Here is an 18,468-nt window from a genome sequence, read left to right as displayed (position 1 = left end):
CACAACTGTGGGAAGCTTTGGAGTCAACATGGGCCAGCATCCCTGTGGAACGCTTGACACCTTGTGGAGTCCATGCCCCGACAAATTGAGGCTGTTCTGAGGGCAAAAGGTGGGGGTGCAACTCAATATTAGGAAGGTGTTCTTAATGTTTGGTACACTCAGTGTATATAGGCTACAATGCCAAATTCAAAAGATGGGACAGAAATGGGTTCAAATAAAATGTGAAAACAACCTACCAACCCTAACCTTAGGCCCTAAATTAACAAATATCTAAAGTACTTGCCCATCAACCCTTAATATAATATTGCCAATTTTGTCCACTCCAGCATGAAACATGGACAACAACCCTGAACTACATAAAAGGGCAACATGGTAAAGTCATTAATATAAAGGGTTGGTTTCTAAGACACAGACTGAGACTAGCCCTGGACAAAAAAATAATGTTAAAATGGAGTCACCATTCAAAATGCTTCTTAGTCCAATAGGCTAAATTCTGTGTCCAAGAAACAGACCGAAAACTTTTTTAAATCCCTGTCACATTAGAATACAAAACCAATGTCAATTCAACATTAGGGGCACTATCATCCAACTAGAGTTAAGAAACAAAACCAAATGTCATCTTTTTACAAAATATTCATTTTATTACTTATTTTCATTAATTATAATAAAACATTACAATAATTTCAGTGCAAGACTTTTAGCTATACATTCATAAGACACACTCCTGAAAAATACCCAAGACACATTGCACTTTCCCTGGTTTCTTTCCTGAGACACGCTAGTGATACTGCACTGGGTCTTATCCTCCCTCCCTCTGCCTGCTTTTTCCGCTTGGGAAGGCCACACCCTCAGCCCAGAAATATTTGCAAAATCTGTGGTTTCGGAAAGAAGCAGCAAACTCTTAAGGCTATGTCCCAAATGGCACCCTATTCCTTAAGTAGTGCACTACTACCCTATGGGTCCTGGTCAAAGGTAGTGCACTACAAGGAATATGGTGCCATTTTGAACACACCTCAAGTCTAGCAAGACTCCATCGAGTGCTTAAGGCCATTTTATTTCCCATTGCTCAATATACTAGAGAGGCACCGAAAAAGGCTGGCGACCATTTTTTTTATATTTTAAAATGCTTTTTTTTTTATTTTATTTTTTATTTTAGGGCAGACACCCAAACTGTTAGAGGGGCCCAACATGCCAACGACACAAAGTGTGTGTCTCCAAATATGTACATATCTTACGAAGCTTAGTCTCTGGCAAATCACGTTGTGTGTTCTTTCACTCACTCGGCCAATCAGGTTATGGGTTCCATCACGCACTTCCTGTGTCCAGATGTCAAGCATTGATAAGATTTTAAAAAGAAAAAAAAAAAGAGACAGAAAAAACAAACAAACACCGATTGGTTTAAGCAGAACGCCAGGATCGACCCTTCCTGTACACGCATCAACATTCGTACAGCCCACCATTTCATCATCACATGACCATTGGCACATTAGACTTCACTACCCACAGAGCTTTTGGGTGGTGTGGCCCGGGGGCTTAAGTTATTCTCTCTCCCCACCACCCTCCCCTCCAAATGGTTCAAAGCGAAGCTGAGCACCTTCAGTCTCATATGACTTATTTACTAGTCCAGTGATTGTAATATATAGACCTGTACACAGAGCATGTTAAAGAAGGTAATGAGGTGTTTTGTTTTTGTGGAACCCCCCTCCAAGCTACCCCTCCCTCCCTCCCTCGGTCTCTTTCCTCCAAAAGGTTCAATGTGATATGGGGCAGCTGAAGCCAGTGCTGAGTGTGAAGAGGGAGGGAGGTGGATCTAGCAAACTCAGGGTTAGGAGGGACAGACGTGAAAGGGAGGGTAAGCTAAGCCCCAGTCTCTACCGTGTAATGAAGAGGGGGGATCGGCCTCCCCCCTGACTACCTCCCCTCCCCACCCCAAATGTCTTTAACTAGCAGCAAGTGTGTAAGGGGGGTCAGCGCTCCTAACTACCCCCCACCCACCCACCATCTCTCTAACTACCGGCAGGTGCAGGACTCAGCTATCATGTCAGGGATCTCCTTATAATCCACTGTCTTGTTGTCGTCCAGCAGCATCAGCACACTAATGGGCTTGTACTTATATGGTACGCAGGACAGCGACGGCACCTCCTCCATCCCCTTCCCTTTAATCAGGTTCTGCATGATGGCGTGGTTGGACGGGTTGAGGCCGTAGTGGAGGATTCTGGGGCAGTCTCCTTTACAGTAGCCAGGGTTGTACTGGTGTGGGGCGAGGTATTTGACCAGGCCTAATGCGGCGAAGGTGACCCGGTAGGAGTGGAGCTTGCACTGGTTCTTGGGTGAGGGTTTCTTGTGTTTTCGGTAGTTGGGGATGTCGGAGACGATGCTGCCTGGGGGATTAGGGCCGTTGGAGCGACGGGGTCGGGGGGCGGAGAAGTGGTGGGGCTCCAGAGTCGGATCCCCCAAACCGGACCCCCCCGTTCGGGTCGCTGCCCTCCACTCTCTGTGTTCCTCCTCTTCATTGATGAAGAGGAGGAGAGCGGGGGCGTTGAGGTGATTTTCGGAGGCTGCCCTCCTCCCCCTCTTGTGTCCCCCTCGCCCTCTGCTCCTCCACAGGCCGCCCCAGGCCTCGCTCCTCCGATGCCCAGGATCCAAGCACCAATACTGGGCCGAGAGGGTCAGGTGACTCCCTTGCTTTGGCCTTCCCTGGGTCAGCGTTACCACCTGTGTGGTGAGGTGCTCTGTGATGTCAGTTTCTGTCCACTGCTGATGCGGCTCCAGGGTGACCAGGCGCCCCAGACCTCCAGGGGGGCTTGTCCAGCTATCATGCCCCAGAGAGGTGACTCTGGCCCTGCAGCGGAGAGGGAAGGGGTGGGGCGTCCTGGAAGTACGGAGGTGGACAAAGGAGGCTCCCATTAGCTGCTCCAGGGAGAGGGATTGGAGGTCATACTCCACTGTGTAGGTGTAGCGCAGGACTGGAGGGAGAGAGAATGGAATCAGGACGAGAGGATGAAGAGGGAGGGGAGGTAGAAAGGATTGAGAGGAGGTAGATGGAGAGAGTTGAGGGAGAGATGACAAGTGGTAGGCTTTAATATCTTCCTCTCATCTTTGACCTGATACACTTCTAAATTGAAATGGTCAGGTGTCACCATAACAACAAACCGTTGTAAAGATCAAGGTAACCGACACTATTCTAATCCATAGCGCATACCCAATACCCATCATAACCTATAGCCTACATAACGGTTTATAAATTGTTATTATGAATGACAATGAACAGTTGCACAACAGGCCTACTCTTACCACTGTAATTTCATACAATCAGGTGGACAAAACCTGGAGGATGATAACCGCTTGTTATCTTACACACTGTGTGTGTGTGTGTCTCACCTGAAGACGCTGTCAGAGACCACACCTGGGTGGTGGTGGGTCGCAGCAAACGCACTGTGTTCGACCCGAACAGCCGATGCTGTTTTGGCATCCCATCCGGGTCGGCCGCGCTCTTATACAAACTTAACATATATTGTAAGTTCTGGTCGGCCTTCTGCGCTTCTGTTAGCAGCCTGTGAAGCGGCTCCTGCTGGCTTTTCTGCCTAGAGTTATGGGGATTTCGGCGAAATCTCCCGCCGAGTTGTGATTGTGACGAAGCAGAGGGATTGGTAGGAATGGTGGCCATTTTCCCGTCTGCTCGGGTAAACGTAGAACAGAAGAAAAATACGAAAAAGTACAGGATACATATGTTGTAACGGTGGTGGTTAAGGCGGGTAGCCCTCATGTTCGACCTAGCTCCGGAGCAAGCTCGAGCTACTGCCACCAGAAGGATAGGATCAAAAGGTATGATTTCTTACCGCGCTCACCTGACAAACAACCGACCATTTTCGGTCACTAGTTACCACAGTCACAGCGTCATAAACCACGCCCATTTCTACAATGTATCTTCTTAAAATATGATTTTAAACCTAACCTTAACCACACTGCTAACCATGTGCCTAACCTAAAATGAAGACCAAAGAAAGAAATCCTATTTGTTTTCATGAATCTTTACGATATGACTTTGTAGCTGTGGTAACTAGTGGAAAACACCATGGTCTGTTTGACCCCCAATTAACCCCTCTCGTGAGGAGTGGAAGACAGGTGTTATGCAAACACGCAATGGGGTCACGCCCTGATGAAAGCTGAAGCGCGAACTAGGCCAAACTCAGAGAGACAGTTAGACGACTCAACTTGGATATAAACCATTTTAGCATGGACAGTGCCATTAAAGACATGCTCAGGAACTTTGGTGACTACTAACTCTTTGTTCAACTTCCTGCTTTGGGCTGGATGTGTCAATGTGTAGTTCATACATGCATAATCTATTAGCAGAATTACTGTTTCACCTCAATTAGCCACAAAATCCCTAGTTTGAAAGCCACTGTTTTTCTGGAAGCTGTGCTGCGCCATTTTCCCTACATTTCCCCCTAGCAATTTGAGTTCAACCAATGAGGTTCAGCCCCTCGCCATATGAGTGACAGCTAGCAAGATGTACATGATGCATGAGCAATGAAGTGGTGGATTCAGCCATATATACACTACAGAGAGGAAGAGGCGAAGCAAGAGGATTTACTCGCCCAAAAATCTGTCTGTGTGAGATAAACCCAGTGTCGAATTACGTGAGGCTTACTTGATCGATTAGAAGTTTCGTAATGTTTAGGCTGTTACAAATGTACTGATATAAGTGGATGCGCATTGGCATTCCGTCAACTTTAAGAAAAACAACTTAGTTGTGCCTTTTGTTCAAATGCATATCTGCCCTGTCCTTGTCTAGAATGGTCCCACCTGATCTCGCCTTCCTTCAATCATTAAGGACAAGTATTTCCATTGTTAGAGCGGTCACTCTGCTATCTTGTCAATATATCTAAATCATCTTTGGATATGAGCATTGTCTTCTTCTTAAAATAGGATGCTATGGTGTGAAAATGGCTTTAAGCTTTATCATCGCCATCAAGTATGATTATATATATTTTTTTTACTTATCAATTTTTTTACTTAACACTTTTTTTCTTAAAACTGCATTGTTGGTTAAGGGCTTGTAAGTAAGCATTTCACTGTAAGGTCTACCTGTTGTATTCGGCGTATGTGGCATTTTTTTGTTGTTGATTTGATTTGACAATAAGTGAATGACACACAATATTTGGTTCAGGACTCCAGCACTGCAGGTGGCTGTAAATCACCAATATTAGCTTTACACTTTTTTCAAACACAAAATAATAAGAAAATTGGCGATAAAATTGAGATAACCTCAATGGCGCTGCCCATTATGCTGTCACAGACACTATAATGGCACAGATACAACGATAAGAGCTCTTTCCATCTCTATGCCTACACCCCAGGGGTGTGTTCAGTTCAATTCAACTTTTGATTAAATGTTCGCTATGTTGCGTGATGGTTTGTATTGAATGACACGTTCCGCCAAAACGTTTTCAACGTTCTAGAACACACTTTGTTTGTTCCATTCGGCGGGTGTGGCTTGAAGCAATGAGTGACATATTTAAATGGCAGCGGGGAGCATTCCCCAACCCACAGCCCTCGGAATAAGCTTTAACCCTTTCCAACTTTCTCAAAACCCGTCCAGAACAAACTGTAATTAAAATCGGCAATAATTTCCTTCCCTCCATTCATGTAGACTAGAGCAGGGGTTTTCAAACTGGCGTCCACGGAGTTACTGCAGGGGGGTATGCTAGCTGTTCCTGTTCATCCAACTCTGGGGAAGTAAATCAATGGCTTCATTGCCAAAATCTCAAACTATCCCTTTAATATGGAGGAAATTACAGTCATTAGAGCTAATTACATGTTTTTCTCTGTATAGAAATTTCTTAGGCTGTCTGGTAAGTGGTCATTTTTGGGATGGAAAAACTGTTTGTGTCAATTTAAACTACTACAACTGGATAGAAAGCATGCATTGAACTATATATATATATATATATTTTTAATAATACCATCTTTGAGAACTAACAATCAAATAAAAGCTAAACAGTCAGGGAGAATCGAAAATAAAATAAAAAACGCCCATTGATTTTCTTATAATGTTTGAACAAAGGAACACAGCATTAGCCATGGCAAAATGCATAGAATTGCTGGAAATTAGCTTCAAAACTGCAAAAAAAACAATCTCTGCTTAATATATATATATATATATATATATATATATATTTTTTTTTTTAGAATTGCAGAAAATGTGGTTTATGACAGCAACATTTTCTCTATGTCGCCAAGATACCTTTCTAGCTAATATACTATGTTAGAGTTCACACTTTCTCTTCCAATGAACTGTGGGGAGGTCAAAATAATGAAACTGTATACCAAATATGTTCATTTTAAAATGTTGATTACTTCTACTTGCCATTATCATTCACCGGACGATAAGACAAGACGTAACGTTTTTTCTTCTAACATATAATGGGCGCCAGTTTGCCTCGGCGGGGGTCCCTAGGCCAAAAAAAAGTTTGAGAAACCCTGGACTAGAGTGCAGAATTTAGAACATCACACTCCAGCCCAGTAGGTGGCACCTTATATCGGTATGCACACCGTCATAAAACCCCAACGAAGAAGAGTTCCTCAACCGCCCCGTTTTTCAACTGGTCGTTCAGAACAGCACTGTTTCCGTTTAATTGAATGATGCAGCAAAGATGTTCTATTATATCACAGGAGGTTGGTGGAACCTTCATTGGGGAGGACGGGCTCGTGGTGATGGCTGGAGCGGAATTAGTGGAAGGATATCAAATGCATTAAACACATGGTTTCCATGTGTTTGATGCCATTCCATTTGCTCCGTTCCAGCCATTGTTATGAGCCAGCCTCCACTGTAATTATATTGACAAGATAGCCGATTGACCACTAACAATAGAACTACATGTCCTCAATTATTGAAGGGACACACTCTTTTCGTAGCAGGTTAGGTGAGCATTTTCACTAACCTTAACCTTAGTCTCCTAACCTGCTACGTTAATTATTCTAACCCGCTACGAAAAAGTCAATTAGGTATCAAAGTGCCCTGAAAATAGTGTTTCCCAATGATTGAAGGCAGGTGAGATCAGGTGGGACCATTCTAAGCAATGAGAGGGCAGATATGCATGTGAACATCAGGCACAACTAAGTTGTTTTTCTTAAAGTTGCCCAAATGCCACGTGTATTCACTTATATCATTAAATTTGTAACAGCCTAAACATTACGAAACTACTATTTTATTAAATAAGCCTCAGGTAATTCGACACTCTCTCTTAGACCTCCATACAAAAAAGGTCTTATCTCACGCGCACAGATTTTGGGCGGAGTAAATCCTCTCGCTTCACCTCTTCTTCTCTGTTTGCAATTGGTTTTGTCGTACTACGCAGCCCAGGTGAAATGCATTGGAACACCTGATGCTGCTGATTAGGGGCGGGGAGTTGTGTCCACTGAAGTTATTTGGCCAGCTACTAATTCAGCCGGCCGCGGACATTCCAATAGACTATTGTTCGCTGCCATGGCCGAATCACGAAGAGTTCAGCTGACCACGCTGTCCAGTAATGTCCCCCTGCAGTCAGCAGTGGTGGTTAAACCAGAGTTTCCCCCTAAAGAGGCGTTCACCGTTACGCTAGTAGCTGCGTCTACCTCAACTTCCCGGGGCAGTCCAACCAAACAACCTGTGGCCACATCTACCTCGTCTTCTCAGGGTAGTCCAACCAAACCGGTTAAAACAGAACGCTTTGTCCTGACGCTGTTTGAACCAGACCAGCATAGTTGTCCTGAGTTCCACTACCCTGAACTTGTTTACAAAAAGGTGATCAAGAAAGACGCTCCGTTCAGATAGAATCGGTGTGATTGAACAATTATTGACGTTTAAATTAACAAGGAAACTAACCAAATGTATTATCCTAAATACATTTCATTGACTCAAATAATAAATGCACTGTTTTCCAGAAGAGCGTTTTAGACAAAGATGTACCGAACACTGAGAAGGATGAACTTGAAGCTATTGCCAGGAAATTGGAGGAGAACTATGTGAGTGGAGTTTTATCTTATTTGGTATTACAAGCCTAATATTAAGGCCAGGCACCACAGGATAAAATGACGTTTTGTGTGGTTATCCTTTGACATATTCTCCAGACTTATACATAGGGAATTGTTGATATGTTGTCAATTGTTTATTCTAGAAGACGTATTAATCAGAAATATTCGCAAAAAATATCATTTTACGTACCTTTCTTTAGTATTTCACAGATAGAAAGAGAGATGAAAAAGTATTTATCCACGTTCGGCTATGTGTAAATCAGGTCCTGGAATTTCGTAACAAAATGAAACCAAAATATTTAGGCTGACTTCATCCAAGTGTTCAGAAATGTGTTTGCGTGATATGCAAATAGGCGAATATTTAATGATCACCTGATCTGCGTACTTTAATACAATATTTCAGAACAAATTATACCAAAAAAAGTATTATATTTGTCCACATTAAACTGGTAAAAGTTTATTGTGATAAGATTAAGAAAAAACAACTTATTATTGTGTGGTGCTTGGCCTTAAGACTGTTTTAAACATTGTATTCGTCCCAAATGGCACCCTATTCCGTATTATTGCCTTGATGAACCCCCTGTCTGTCTGTCTGTCTGTCTGTCTGTCTGTCTGTCTGTCTGTCTGTGTTTCGCTCTTGCTCTTTCTCTCTCCAGGGAGGTGGGAACAAGCGGAAGAAGGATCGAATTCAGGATCTAGTTGATATAGGCTATGGCTATGACAATGAAGACTCTTTCATCGACAACTCTGAGGCAGTAGGTTCACTTATGTTTCTTCTGGTTGAGATTATCATGTTTCTTCTGGTTGAGATGATCATGTTTCTTCTGGTTGAGATGATCATGTTTCTTCTGGTTGAGATGATCATGTTTCTTCTGGTTGAGATGATCATGTTACTGTGTGCAGGCAGTGCTTCCTTGTTATAGTTGCATGGATACTTAGCTCTCAGTAAGCCTATGCTTATACTGTCAATTTATACTCATCAATACTGTATAAATATTAATTGTTTATAATTTTAAAATACACAGGTGGTTACCATTGTATAGTATTTTAATATCACCCCCTTATGTCCTCTCCAGTATGATGAGTTGGTCCCAGCCTCTCTGAACACCAAGCTGGGAGGGTTCTATGTCAACTCCGGACCGCTTCAGTTCCGCCAGGCCTCCGATACTGAGACGGACGACGACTTCGTGACCAAGAACCAACAACCCAAGCCCCCTAAGGTAATTGGAACTCTGCCTGCGTCCCAAATGGCACCCTATTCCCTATATAGTGTACTACTTTTAACCAGAGTGTTCTCTGAATAGGGTGGCATTTGGGATGAGGTCAATATATGTATGATCATAACTATATTGAGTTTGTGAATATAAAATGTTCCAGTTCAGACTTCATTCTTTGTTTTGTTCCAGAAACGCAGGAAGGAAGGGGGAGGAGTGAAGCTGAAGAAGAGGAAAGACGATGGACAGGTGGCGACTGAAAACCCTACAGTGTCAAACACAGGGTGAGCCACTGACTGATCGATGATCAGTTGATTGACAACTGTAGATCATAGATTGTCCATTTACTGTGAAGGAAAAGGGACCCATCAATGTCTGATACAGCCCATGTTCTCTCTCTCCTGTGTTCTGTCTGTCTCTCTCTCCCGCGCTCGTGTGTTCTCGTTCTGTGCTCGCTCTCTTTCTCTGTGCGCGCCCGCTCTCTTTCTCTGTGCGCGCCCGCTCTCTCTGTGCGCACCCGCTCCCCCTCTCTCCTTCTGTGCGCAATCTTGCTCTCTCCTTCTGTGCGCGCTCTTTCTCCCGCCGTGTGCGCGCTCTGTGCTCTTTCTTCCCCAGTGTTCTACCTGACAAGAACATGTGGGAGGAGAAACCGAAGAAGAAGAAGAAAAAGAAGAAGAAAAATAAGCCTGCTGGTCCTCTGAGTGTCACAGACATGTTGAGAAAGTTCCAGAAACAGAAAGACAAAGAGAAACTAAAAAGAGAGAAAGAGGGAGAGCAACAGAAGCTCTGTCTGGAGAAGATCCAAGGAGCATCTCCAATGACTACACTACCCACAACCCCTCTTGTTTCTGCAGACCCTGCTGGTGGCGGGGCCAACATGGCGGACCCTCTGCTCAGCTTAATCGGATCAACCAATGATAGGGCGTTTCTCCAGGCAGCCAGCACTGTGGACTTTGACCTCGATCTAGACACCCTATTGGATGCCTCCGCTGAGACGCTGGCCAATCAGGTAGTCGTTGCCATGACCTTAACCAATCAGGAGGTCAACGCCAAGACCTTGGCCTACAAGGAAGTGAACGGTTTGATACTCTACAATACTTTTGTCCATTTTCATGGACATTTATTTTGTGTTGATAATGGTACATTTGAAGTCACAACATACAATATAATCCACTATATACTGTTGTTCCAGGACTGAGTGGTGACCCCTCTGCTTCCTCCCTTGAGAGCCACACCCAGAAACAGCTGACCCCCATCGACCCTGTCCCTCAACCCCAGGACCAGATTGACCTTGTCCCTGAATTCATCTCTAAGCCCCAGGCCCCAAAACCATCTACACAGCCCCAGCCCCAGCCACAGACACAGCCCGTCTCTGGCCCGCAGGTCCAGCCCCATGCCCAGCCCCATGCCCAGCCCCATGCCCAGCCCCATGCCCAGCCCCAGCCCCAGCCACAGCCAATCTCTGGCCCGCAGGTCCAGCCCCATGCCCAGCCCACTCCCCTGCCTGAAGGTCTGTCACCAGCCATGGAGAAGAGAATTCAAGATCTGGCCCTGGTATGGTATCAGACACTGGCCTTTACGTTATGCTGTGCCCTGATGTTGTTGAGCGCCACATCATTGATTGATTGATTGTATTGGTTGATCTTGTTCAGGCTGCTAAGGGGTTGGAGGGAGAGTCAAAGGTCAAGTTCTTCACCCCAGAGGTCAACACTATCCTGCTGGAGTAAGTCACTTGGTTTGGTTTCATGTTTAAACTACTATCAAGAACATTTCTTATACAATTTGTGTAACTGATTTTATGTTGGCTGTTTTCTTTTCTTTTACATTGTCCATAACAATGTTCAGCCTTACGAGTGATGTGTGTGTGTGGTCCTCAGCATTGAGCTGCAGTGCAGAGATGTGAGTGGCCAGGTGCGTTCTAAGGTGTACACACACCTAGCCTCATTCCTCCCCTGCAGCAGAGACACACTGCTTAAACGGGTCAAGAAACTCCTGCAAACACAGGTAACATGCGACACCGGTAACACGCGATAGCTCTTCTTCTGTGGTGTGTTCAGGCACAAGTGTGTGTTTGTGTGTTAGGAGGAGCCCCTCCAGAGGTTGAGGCAGGCGATCAGCAAGGTGATGCCGGAACAGATCTCCAGTTACCACGACGACTGCCAGGCCCACGCCCAGGCCAGGGCCGCTAAGTACGTCACCATGGCAACTATCATCAACACACAGCATAATACATCCTAGTCAACTTCATTTGCAACTTGGAGTGATTTTGCTAATCTGTGTGGTGACATGCTGTCTGGCTATCTAACCTGTCTGGCTATCTAACCTGTCTGGCTATCTAACCTGTCTGGCCATCTAACCTGGCTGGCCATCTAACCTGTCTGGCCATCTAACCTGGCTGGCCATCTAACCTGGCTGGTTGGCTGGCTGGTCATCTAACCTGGCTGGCTGGTCATCTAACCTGGCTGGTCATCTAACCTGGCTGGTTGGCTGGCTGGTCATCTAACCTGGCTGGTTGGCTGGCTGGTCATCTAACCTGGCTGGTTGGCTGGCTGGTCATCTAACCTGGCTGGTTGGCTGGCTGGTCATCTAACCTGGCTGGTTGGCTGGCTGGTCATCTAACCTGGCTGGTTGGCTGGCTGGTCATCTAACCTGGCTGGTTGGCTGGCTGGTCATCTAACCTGGCTGGTTGGCTGGCTGGTCATCTAACCTGGCTGGTTGGCTGGCTGGTCATCTAACCTGGCTGGTTGGCTGGCTGGTCATCTAACCTGGCTGGTTGGCTGGCTGGTCATCTAACCTGGCTGGTTGGCTGGCTGGTCATCTAACCTGGCTGGTTGGCTGGCTGGTCATCTAACCTGGCTGGTTGGCTGGCTGGTCATCTAACCTGGCTGGTTGGCTGGCTGGTCATCTAACCTGGCTGGTTGGCTGGCTGGTCATCTAACCTGGCTGGTTGGCTGGCTGGCTGGTCATCTAACCTGGCTGGTTGGCTGGCTGGCTGGTCATCTAACCTGGCTGGTTGGCTGGCTGGCTGGTCATCTAACCTGGCTGGTTGGCTGGCTGGCTGGTCATCTAACCTGGCTGGTTGGCTGGCTGGCTGGTCATCTAACCTGGCTGGTTGGCTGGCTGGCTGGTCATCTAACCTGGCTGGTTGGCTGGCTGGCTGGTCATCTAACCTGGCTGGTTGGCTGGCTGGCTGGTCATCTAACCTGGCTGGTTGGCTGGCTGGCTGGTCATCTAACCTGGCTGGTTGGCTGGCTGGCTGGTCATCTAACCTGGCTGGTTGGCTGGCTGGCTGGTCATCTAACCTGGCTGGTTGGCTGGCTGGCTGGTCATCTAACCTGGCTGGTTGGCTGGCTGGCTGGTCATCTAACCTGGCTGGTTGGCTGGCTGGCTGGTCATCTAACCTGGCTGGTTGGCTGGCTGGCTGGTCATCTAACCTGGCTGGTTGGCTGGCTGGCTGGTCATCTAACCTGGCTGGTTGGCTGGCTGGCTGGTCATCTAACCTGGCTGGTTGGCTGGCTGGCTGGTCATCTAACCTGGCTGGTTGGCTGGCTGGCTGGTCATCTAACCTGGCTGGTTGGCTGGCTGGCTGGTCATCTAACCTGGCTGGTTGGCTGGCTGGCTGGTCATCTAACCTGGCTGGTTGGCTGGCTGGCTGGTCATCTAACCTGGCTGGTTGGCTGGCTGGCTGGTCATCTAACCTGGCTGGTTGGCTGGCTGGCTGGTCATCTAACCTGGCTGGTTGGCTGGCTGGTCATCTAACCTGGCTGGCTGGCTGGCTGGCTGGCTATCTAACCTGGCTGGCTGGCTGGCTGGCTAACCTGGCTGGCTATCTAACCTGGCTGGCTGGCTATCTAACCTGGCTGGCTGGCTGGCTGGCTATCTAACCTGGCTGGCTGGCTGGCTGGCTATCTAACCTGGCTGGCTGGCTGGCTGGTTGGCTATCTAACCTGGCTGGCTGGTTATCTAACCTGGCTGGCTGGCTGGTTATCTCGTCTCTGACCGTTCCAGGATGGTGGAGGAGAGTAAAGAGCGAGAGCAGAAGGAGAACACGGGATCAGAAGAGGAGGGAGAGGAGAGGAGTGGTAAACGAGTGGTGGGCCCCAGGAAGAAATTCAGATGGAACGAAGAGATCAGGTTTCTTGTTTTTATTAATATTTTTCTCTGTTCTAAATGTTTACTCATCATTCTATCCCCCCCCCCCCCCCCCCACACACACACACACACTTATAAACACTGACAGTGACTATCCTGTATTGCTCTATAGGGAGTGCCTGTGCAGTGCTGTTCGGGTGCGGATGGACAGACTGGAAGCAGAGAAGGGGAACACGGAGACGGAGGAGTTCCTCAAAGCTTTCCTGGATACAGAGGTCAAACCCCTCTGGCCTAAAGGGTGGATGCAGCCCAGGTACACACACACACACACACACACACACACGCAGGCACAACCTTAAGAATATTCCTGTGTACTTGTTAATGCGTCTTTTAATAATGTTTTGGTTCCTCAGAGTGCTGCTAAAGGAGAGTAGAAGAGTCCACTGCCCCACTGCATCTCTACAGCAGTAAGTATCATCCATAGAATGAGGAATTATAGTATTTTTTTGTTTGTAAAAAAAAAAGATCTTAATGTTAGCATCCACCAAACTCTTTATTAGCTGAACCAGGGAGTTGGTGCTGGGTGGGAGCTTAAGCCTGCACTCCCTGTAGCTCTCTCTGACTGCATCACACAGATGCTAATTGTTTTTTTGTAAGGAGTGCAATAAGTAATTTTACTGAAGACAAAATGTGTTCCCTCCCACAGAGTGAAGAGGAAGTTGACGTCAGAGAAGAAACGGTCCTACGGTGCTCCAACCCTTCCAGGGACCCCCAGCGGGCCTGTGGAGCCTCAGACTTTCCTGGGAGCTCAACCCCAGAACGGATCACCTCTCCTGGGCTCGGGCGGATCCGCAACCCCCCAGAATCTAGATGACTCTCTGGACCAGGGTCGCATCCTCAAATCCCCCTCTTTAGGGGTCGTGGGGGAGGAGCTAGCTGGGCTGAGTGGCGCGGCTGATTTTGGTTTCCCCATCGCAGTGTCGACCCCCTACGGTGATTTCAAGCCTGTGCGTGTCGGCATGTCAGCCAATACCGACACACACCCTCAGCCGAACACTCACTCCCAGTCTCCTCTGACCGTGCTAGCTGACCAGGCGCAAGGCCAGATCCACAAAGACTGCATTTCCCAGGGGCACCTAGCAGTGACGCCGGACCTTTCACTCCAGAACGGCCGCCCTCCTCCTCCACCACCGAAGAAGAAGAAACGGATAACCACATTATTCAAAGTTGACAGACAGGTAGAATGCATTATAATGTGGTTGTGACGCATAAAGCCGTTTTGGTTTATTTGTTAGTTCAGGATTCTGAAACTCATAGGCTTTGTCCCAAATGGCAGCCTTTTTCCCTATGTAGTGCACTACTTTTGACCAGGGCTCTGGTCAAAAGTAGTGCACTATAAAGTGAATCGGGTGCCATAGTTTGTTTATTGTTTGTAGGTTTCCGTGGAAACACTGAGCTTGCACACTCCAGGACACAAACCCACTCCGGGTCTTCCTGGAATCCCTCTACTCCATGCCCTGGGTTTCCCGCTCTCCGCCTTCGGACCAGGAACCATGGGAACGCTGACCCAGTCACAACATTCCAAAGACGCCCTGGTCTCCGGAACGTTCCATCACGGACTCACGCACAGTAAGTGTGTGTGTGTGATGCATTTACTGTTGTATTTAGCAGTCGAGGGGATTGGCCTGAGAAAATGCACTGTGAATGTTAAAATTGACTTCACTTACTAGAGTCACTGTTGCGTTTAAAGAGAAGCTCACACACTCTTCATCCTTCCCTTATGAAAAAGATGGCAGTCAGAGTGCAGTATAACTGCAGAATGCAGCAAATACTGGGTCCGAAATACGTTTATTTATTTTTTACTGCAGTTATTCTGCAGTCACTGCGTCCAAAATACCACAGTCAACTGCAGTTACTGCACTTTTTACTGCAGTTTCGAAACTGCAATCTTTTTTTGTAAGGGTTTCTGCACTCAATCAATCAAATGTATTTATAAAGCCCTTTTTACATCAGCAGTTGTCACAAAGTGCTATACAGAAACCCAGCATAAAACCCTGAACAGCAAGCAATGGCAGATGTAGAAGCACGGTGGCTGGGAAAAACTCCCTAGAAAGGAAGAAACCTAGAGGAACCAGGCTCTGAAGGGTGCCCAGTCCCCTTCTGGCTGTACTGGGTAGAGAGGAACCAGGCTCTGAAGGGTGCCCAGTCCCCTTCTGGCTGTGCCGGGTGGAGAGGAACCAGGCTGAGGGGTGGCCAGTCCTCTTCTGGCTGTACTGGGTAGAAAGGAACCAGGCTCTGAGGGGTGGCCAGTCCCCTTCTGGCTGTGCCGGGTGGAGATTATAACGCTACATGGCCATTAAGGCCAGATTGTTCTCCAAGATGTTAAAACGTTCATAGGTGACAGGGTCAAATAAGAATCAGAGGTTGCAACAGGTCAGTACATCAGGAGTAAATGTCACTTGGCTTTTCTTTCCCGCCACGTCTCAAGTATATTAATTTTTTTTTCACTTTAGTCATCCATCCTCTGTCGTGTATCATCTGTCATCCATCCTCTGTCGTCTATCCTCCCTCTCTTCTTCAGTTTCTCTCTAAGCCAACACCAGGTACCATGACACCTGATCATCCTAATCATGTTATATCACATCAAGAAATGTATTGATTAGTATTATTGATTTTTAGATGGCAGCCAGCTGGTGGGAGAGGGATCCGACGCTCAGAGAAAACTACACTGATCCAATCCTCGGACCGCCAACATCTAAAATGGACACCAGAATGGACACATGCAGTAAAAAAAAATACTTTTGGGGAAAGTTTTAGGAAAATTTGGGAAACTTGTGAAAAGTAATAATCAGAAAACTGGATGTAAATGACTATTATTGAGCCTGGAATAATGATCTTGGAATGGACACCTATAATGCACTGGATCTTTTTGAGCTCCTGCTGAACAGATTTTTTGATAGAACATTCCTCGTCAGCAATGGGATGGGGAAACACTTGGTACAGATCTGCATGTATTACACTGGTTAGCACAGTGGTGTTTTGAAGAATGTTGCACTTAATGAATTGAATGTATTGTTGCCAAATGAAGTAATATTGATAGTTTATATGGACAATCAAATCATGTAACCACACTGGTAGCACTTTATTATAACACATTGTAATAAAGCATTTAAAATGGAATATTAGTACGTTTATTCATCATTGATTAATCGTTACGCCCACATTTTGTAAATGTTAGCTAGTTATTCACATTTATTAACAACTTTTGAAGTATGTAATAATCAGTCATAAGATGTTTTAATATAGGTCCTTATAAACCATTTAAGCCTACTACTAATCATTTAGTAAAGCAGTTTTGTATGGCCTCATCTAAAGTGAGGGCTATTTACACCTTAATACTTTTTATTAAATGACCTGGGCCCGGTTTCCTAAAAGCATCTTAAGGCTACATTCATTGTTAGAACTTTCGTAGGAGCATCTTTTTAAATCCGAGTGGTTTCCCAAAACTATAGTTGCTGAAGTTGCGCTTGAAAACGCTCGTTAATGACTGCCTCAGACCACTCGTAGAACTGCTTAGTAAGTCAGATCATTTTTTTTGTTTGCCTTGCAAAGGTATTCGGGACCCCTTGCATTTCTTCACATTTTGTGTTACAAAGTGGGATTAATTGTTATTTTTAATGTCAAATCTACACAAAATACTCATGTCAAAGTGGAAGATTTTAATTTTAAGATGAATACAAATTGTATAACTAAAATATAGTCATTGCAGAAATATTCAGCTCCCTGAGTCTATACATGTTAGAATCACCTTTTGGCATCGATTACAGCTGTGAGTCTTCTTGGCTAAGTCTATAATAACGTTCCACACCTGGATTGTGCATTTTTGCCCATTTATTATTTTCAGAATTCTTCAAGCTCTGTCAAGATGTTGGGGGATCATGACTAGGCAGCAATTTTCAAGTATGGCCATAGATTTTCAAGCAAGATATAAGTCAAAACTGTAACTAGGCCACTCCGGAACATTCACTGTCTTCTTGGTAATCAACGCCGGTGTAGATTTGGCCTTGTGTTGTAGGTTATTGTTCTGCTGAAAATGTGAATTCATCGGTCTCTGGTGTGAAGCAGGTTTCACCAATGGCCTCATGGTAAAATCCCTGAGCAGTTTCATTCCTCTCCTGCAGCTCAGTTCATAACGATGACTGTATCTTTGTGTCTGGGTGGTTTATTACGTAATCCACGGCATAATTGTGAACTTGACCACGGCTTAAAGAGATATTCAATGTCTGATGTGTTATTGTTACCCGTCGACCAATCACTGCCCTTCTTTATGAGGCTTTAGAAAAGCTCCCTGGTCTTTGTAGTTGAATCTGTGTTTGAGATGTAATACTTGACTGAGGGACCTTACAGATAGATGTATGTATGGGGGACAGAGGAAGGGTAAGTCATTCAAAAATAAAGTCAACTGCTATTATTTCACACAGTGAGTACATGTAATTTGCAAAGCCACATTTTACTCCTGAACTAATTAAGGCTTGCCAAAAGAAAGGGGCTGAATACGTATGCAACAACTATATTTTAGTTATTCTTTTTTTTTTTTTATCTCTAAAATATACATTTTCTTCCACTTTGACATTAGACTATTCTGTGTAGATTGACAAAAAAATTAAATCAATTTTAATCCCACGTATTATTGTAAAAGGTGGCCTACAGAATGGCTGTATTTTTTAAACATTTTTTTGTAATTTAGCAGACGCTCTTATCCAGAGCGACTTACAGTTAGTGAGTGCATAATTTTTTTTCATACTGGCCCCCCGTGGTAATCGAACCCACAACCCTGGTGTTGCAAGCGCCATGCTCTACCAACTGAGCTGCACTGTAGACTAGTTGCAGGTCATTTTAAAACACAGATACGCACATACACATTATTATAAATTAGAGGTTGGGCCAGTTTTAAACATTCCACAACAGTCATTATCTAAAGTGAATTACAGGGGAGAAGAATGTGGGAAAACTGAACACAAAAAAACTATAGACTTTATCTGAAGACAATCCATTTCAAACTAAGGCTACCTTAGGCTGTAACTGAGAAAATAATAAAATAGCCTAACGTTTATACATGGTTATATACAGGTAAGAGACTATT

General features: G+C 45.5%; 2 protein-coding genes across 2 annotated transcripts; one reads left to right on the top strand and one right to left on the bottom strand.

The window, feature by feature from the left end:
* Positions 1-2,010: 2,010 nt before the first annotated feature.
* On the bottom strand, positions 2,011-3,766 carry LOC311112718 (bone morphogenetic protein 15-like; the record flags this gene model as incomplete). Its single annotated transcript, XM_084155846.1, has 2 exons — positions 2,011-2,966; positions 3,382-3,766. 2 exons carry the CDS (start codon positions 3,764-3,766, stop codon positions 2,011-2,013), a joined length of 1,341 nt encoding a protein of 446 aa, XP_084011972.1.
* Positions 3,767-7,492: 3,726 nt separating this feature from the next.
* LOC311112689 (ubinuclein-1-like) lies at positions 7,493-16,503 on the top strand (the record flags this gene model as incomplete). The annotated part of the gene is made up of 16 exons (XM_084155821.1): positions 7,493-7,789; positions 7,930-8,010; positions 8,676-8,774; positions 9,096-9,239; positions 9,426-9,517; positions 9,849-10,312; positions 10,426-10,787; positions 10,886-10,956; positions 11,111-11,237; positions 11,316-11,422; positions 13,242-13,367; positions 13,498-13,638; positions 13,739-13,792; positions 14,032-14,563; positions 14,762-14,954; positions 16,005-16,503. 16 exons carry the CDS (start codon positions 7,493-7,495, stop codon positions 16,055-16,057), a joined length of 2,943 nt encoding a protein of 980 aa, XP_084011947.1. The 3' UTR covers positions 16,058-16,503.
* Positions 16,504-18,468: the final 1,965 nt, after the last annotated feature.

The sequence above is a fragment of the Coregonus lavaretus genome (genome assembly GCF_964263955.1).
Source record: "Coregonus lavaretus genome assembly, chromosome: 39".
Taxonomy (NCBI): domain Eukaryota; kingdom Metazoa; phylum Chordata; class Actinopteri; order Salmoniformes; family Salmonidae; genus Coregonus; species Coregonus lavaretus.
This window is presented reverse-complemented; position numbering and strand designations above follow the sequence as displayed.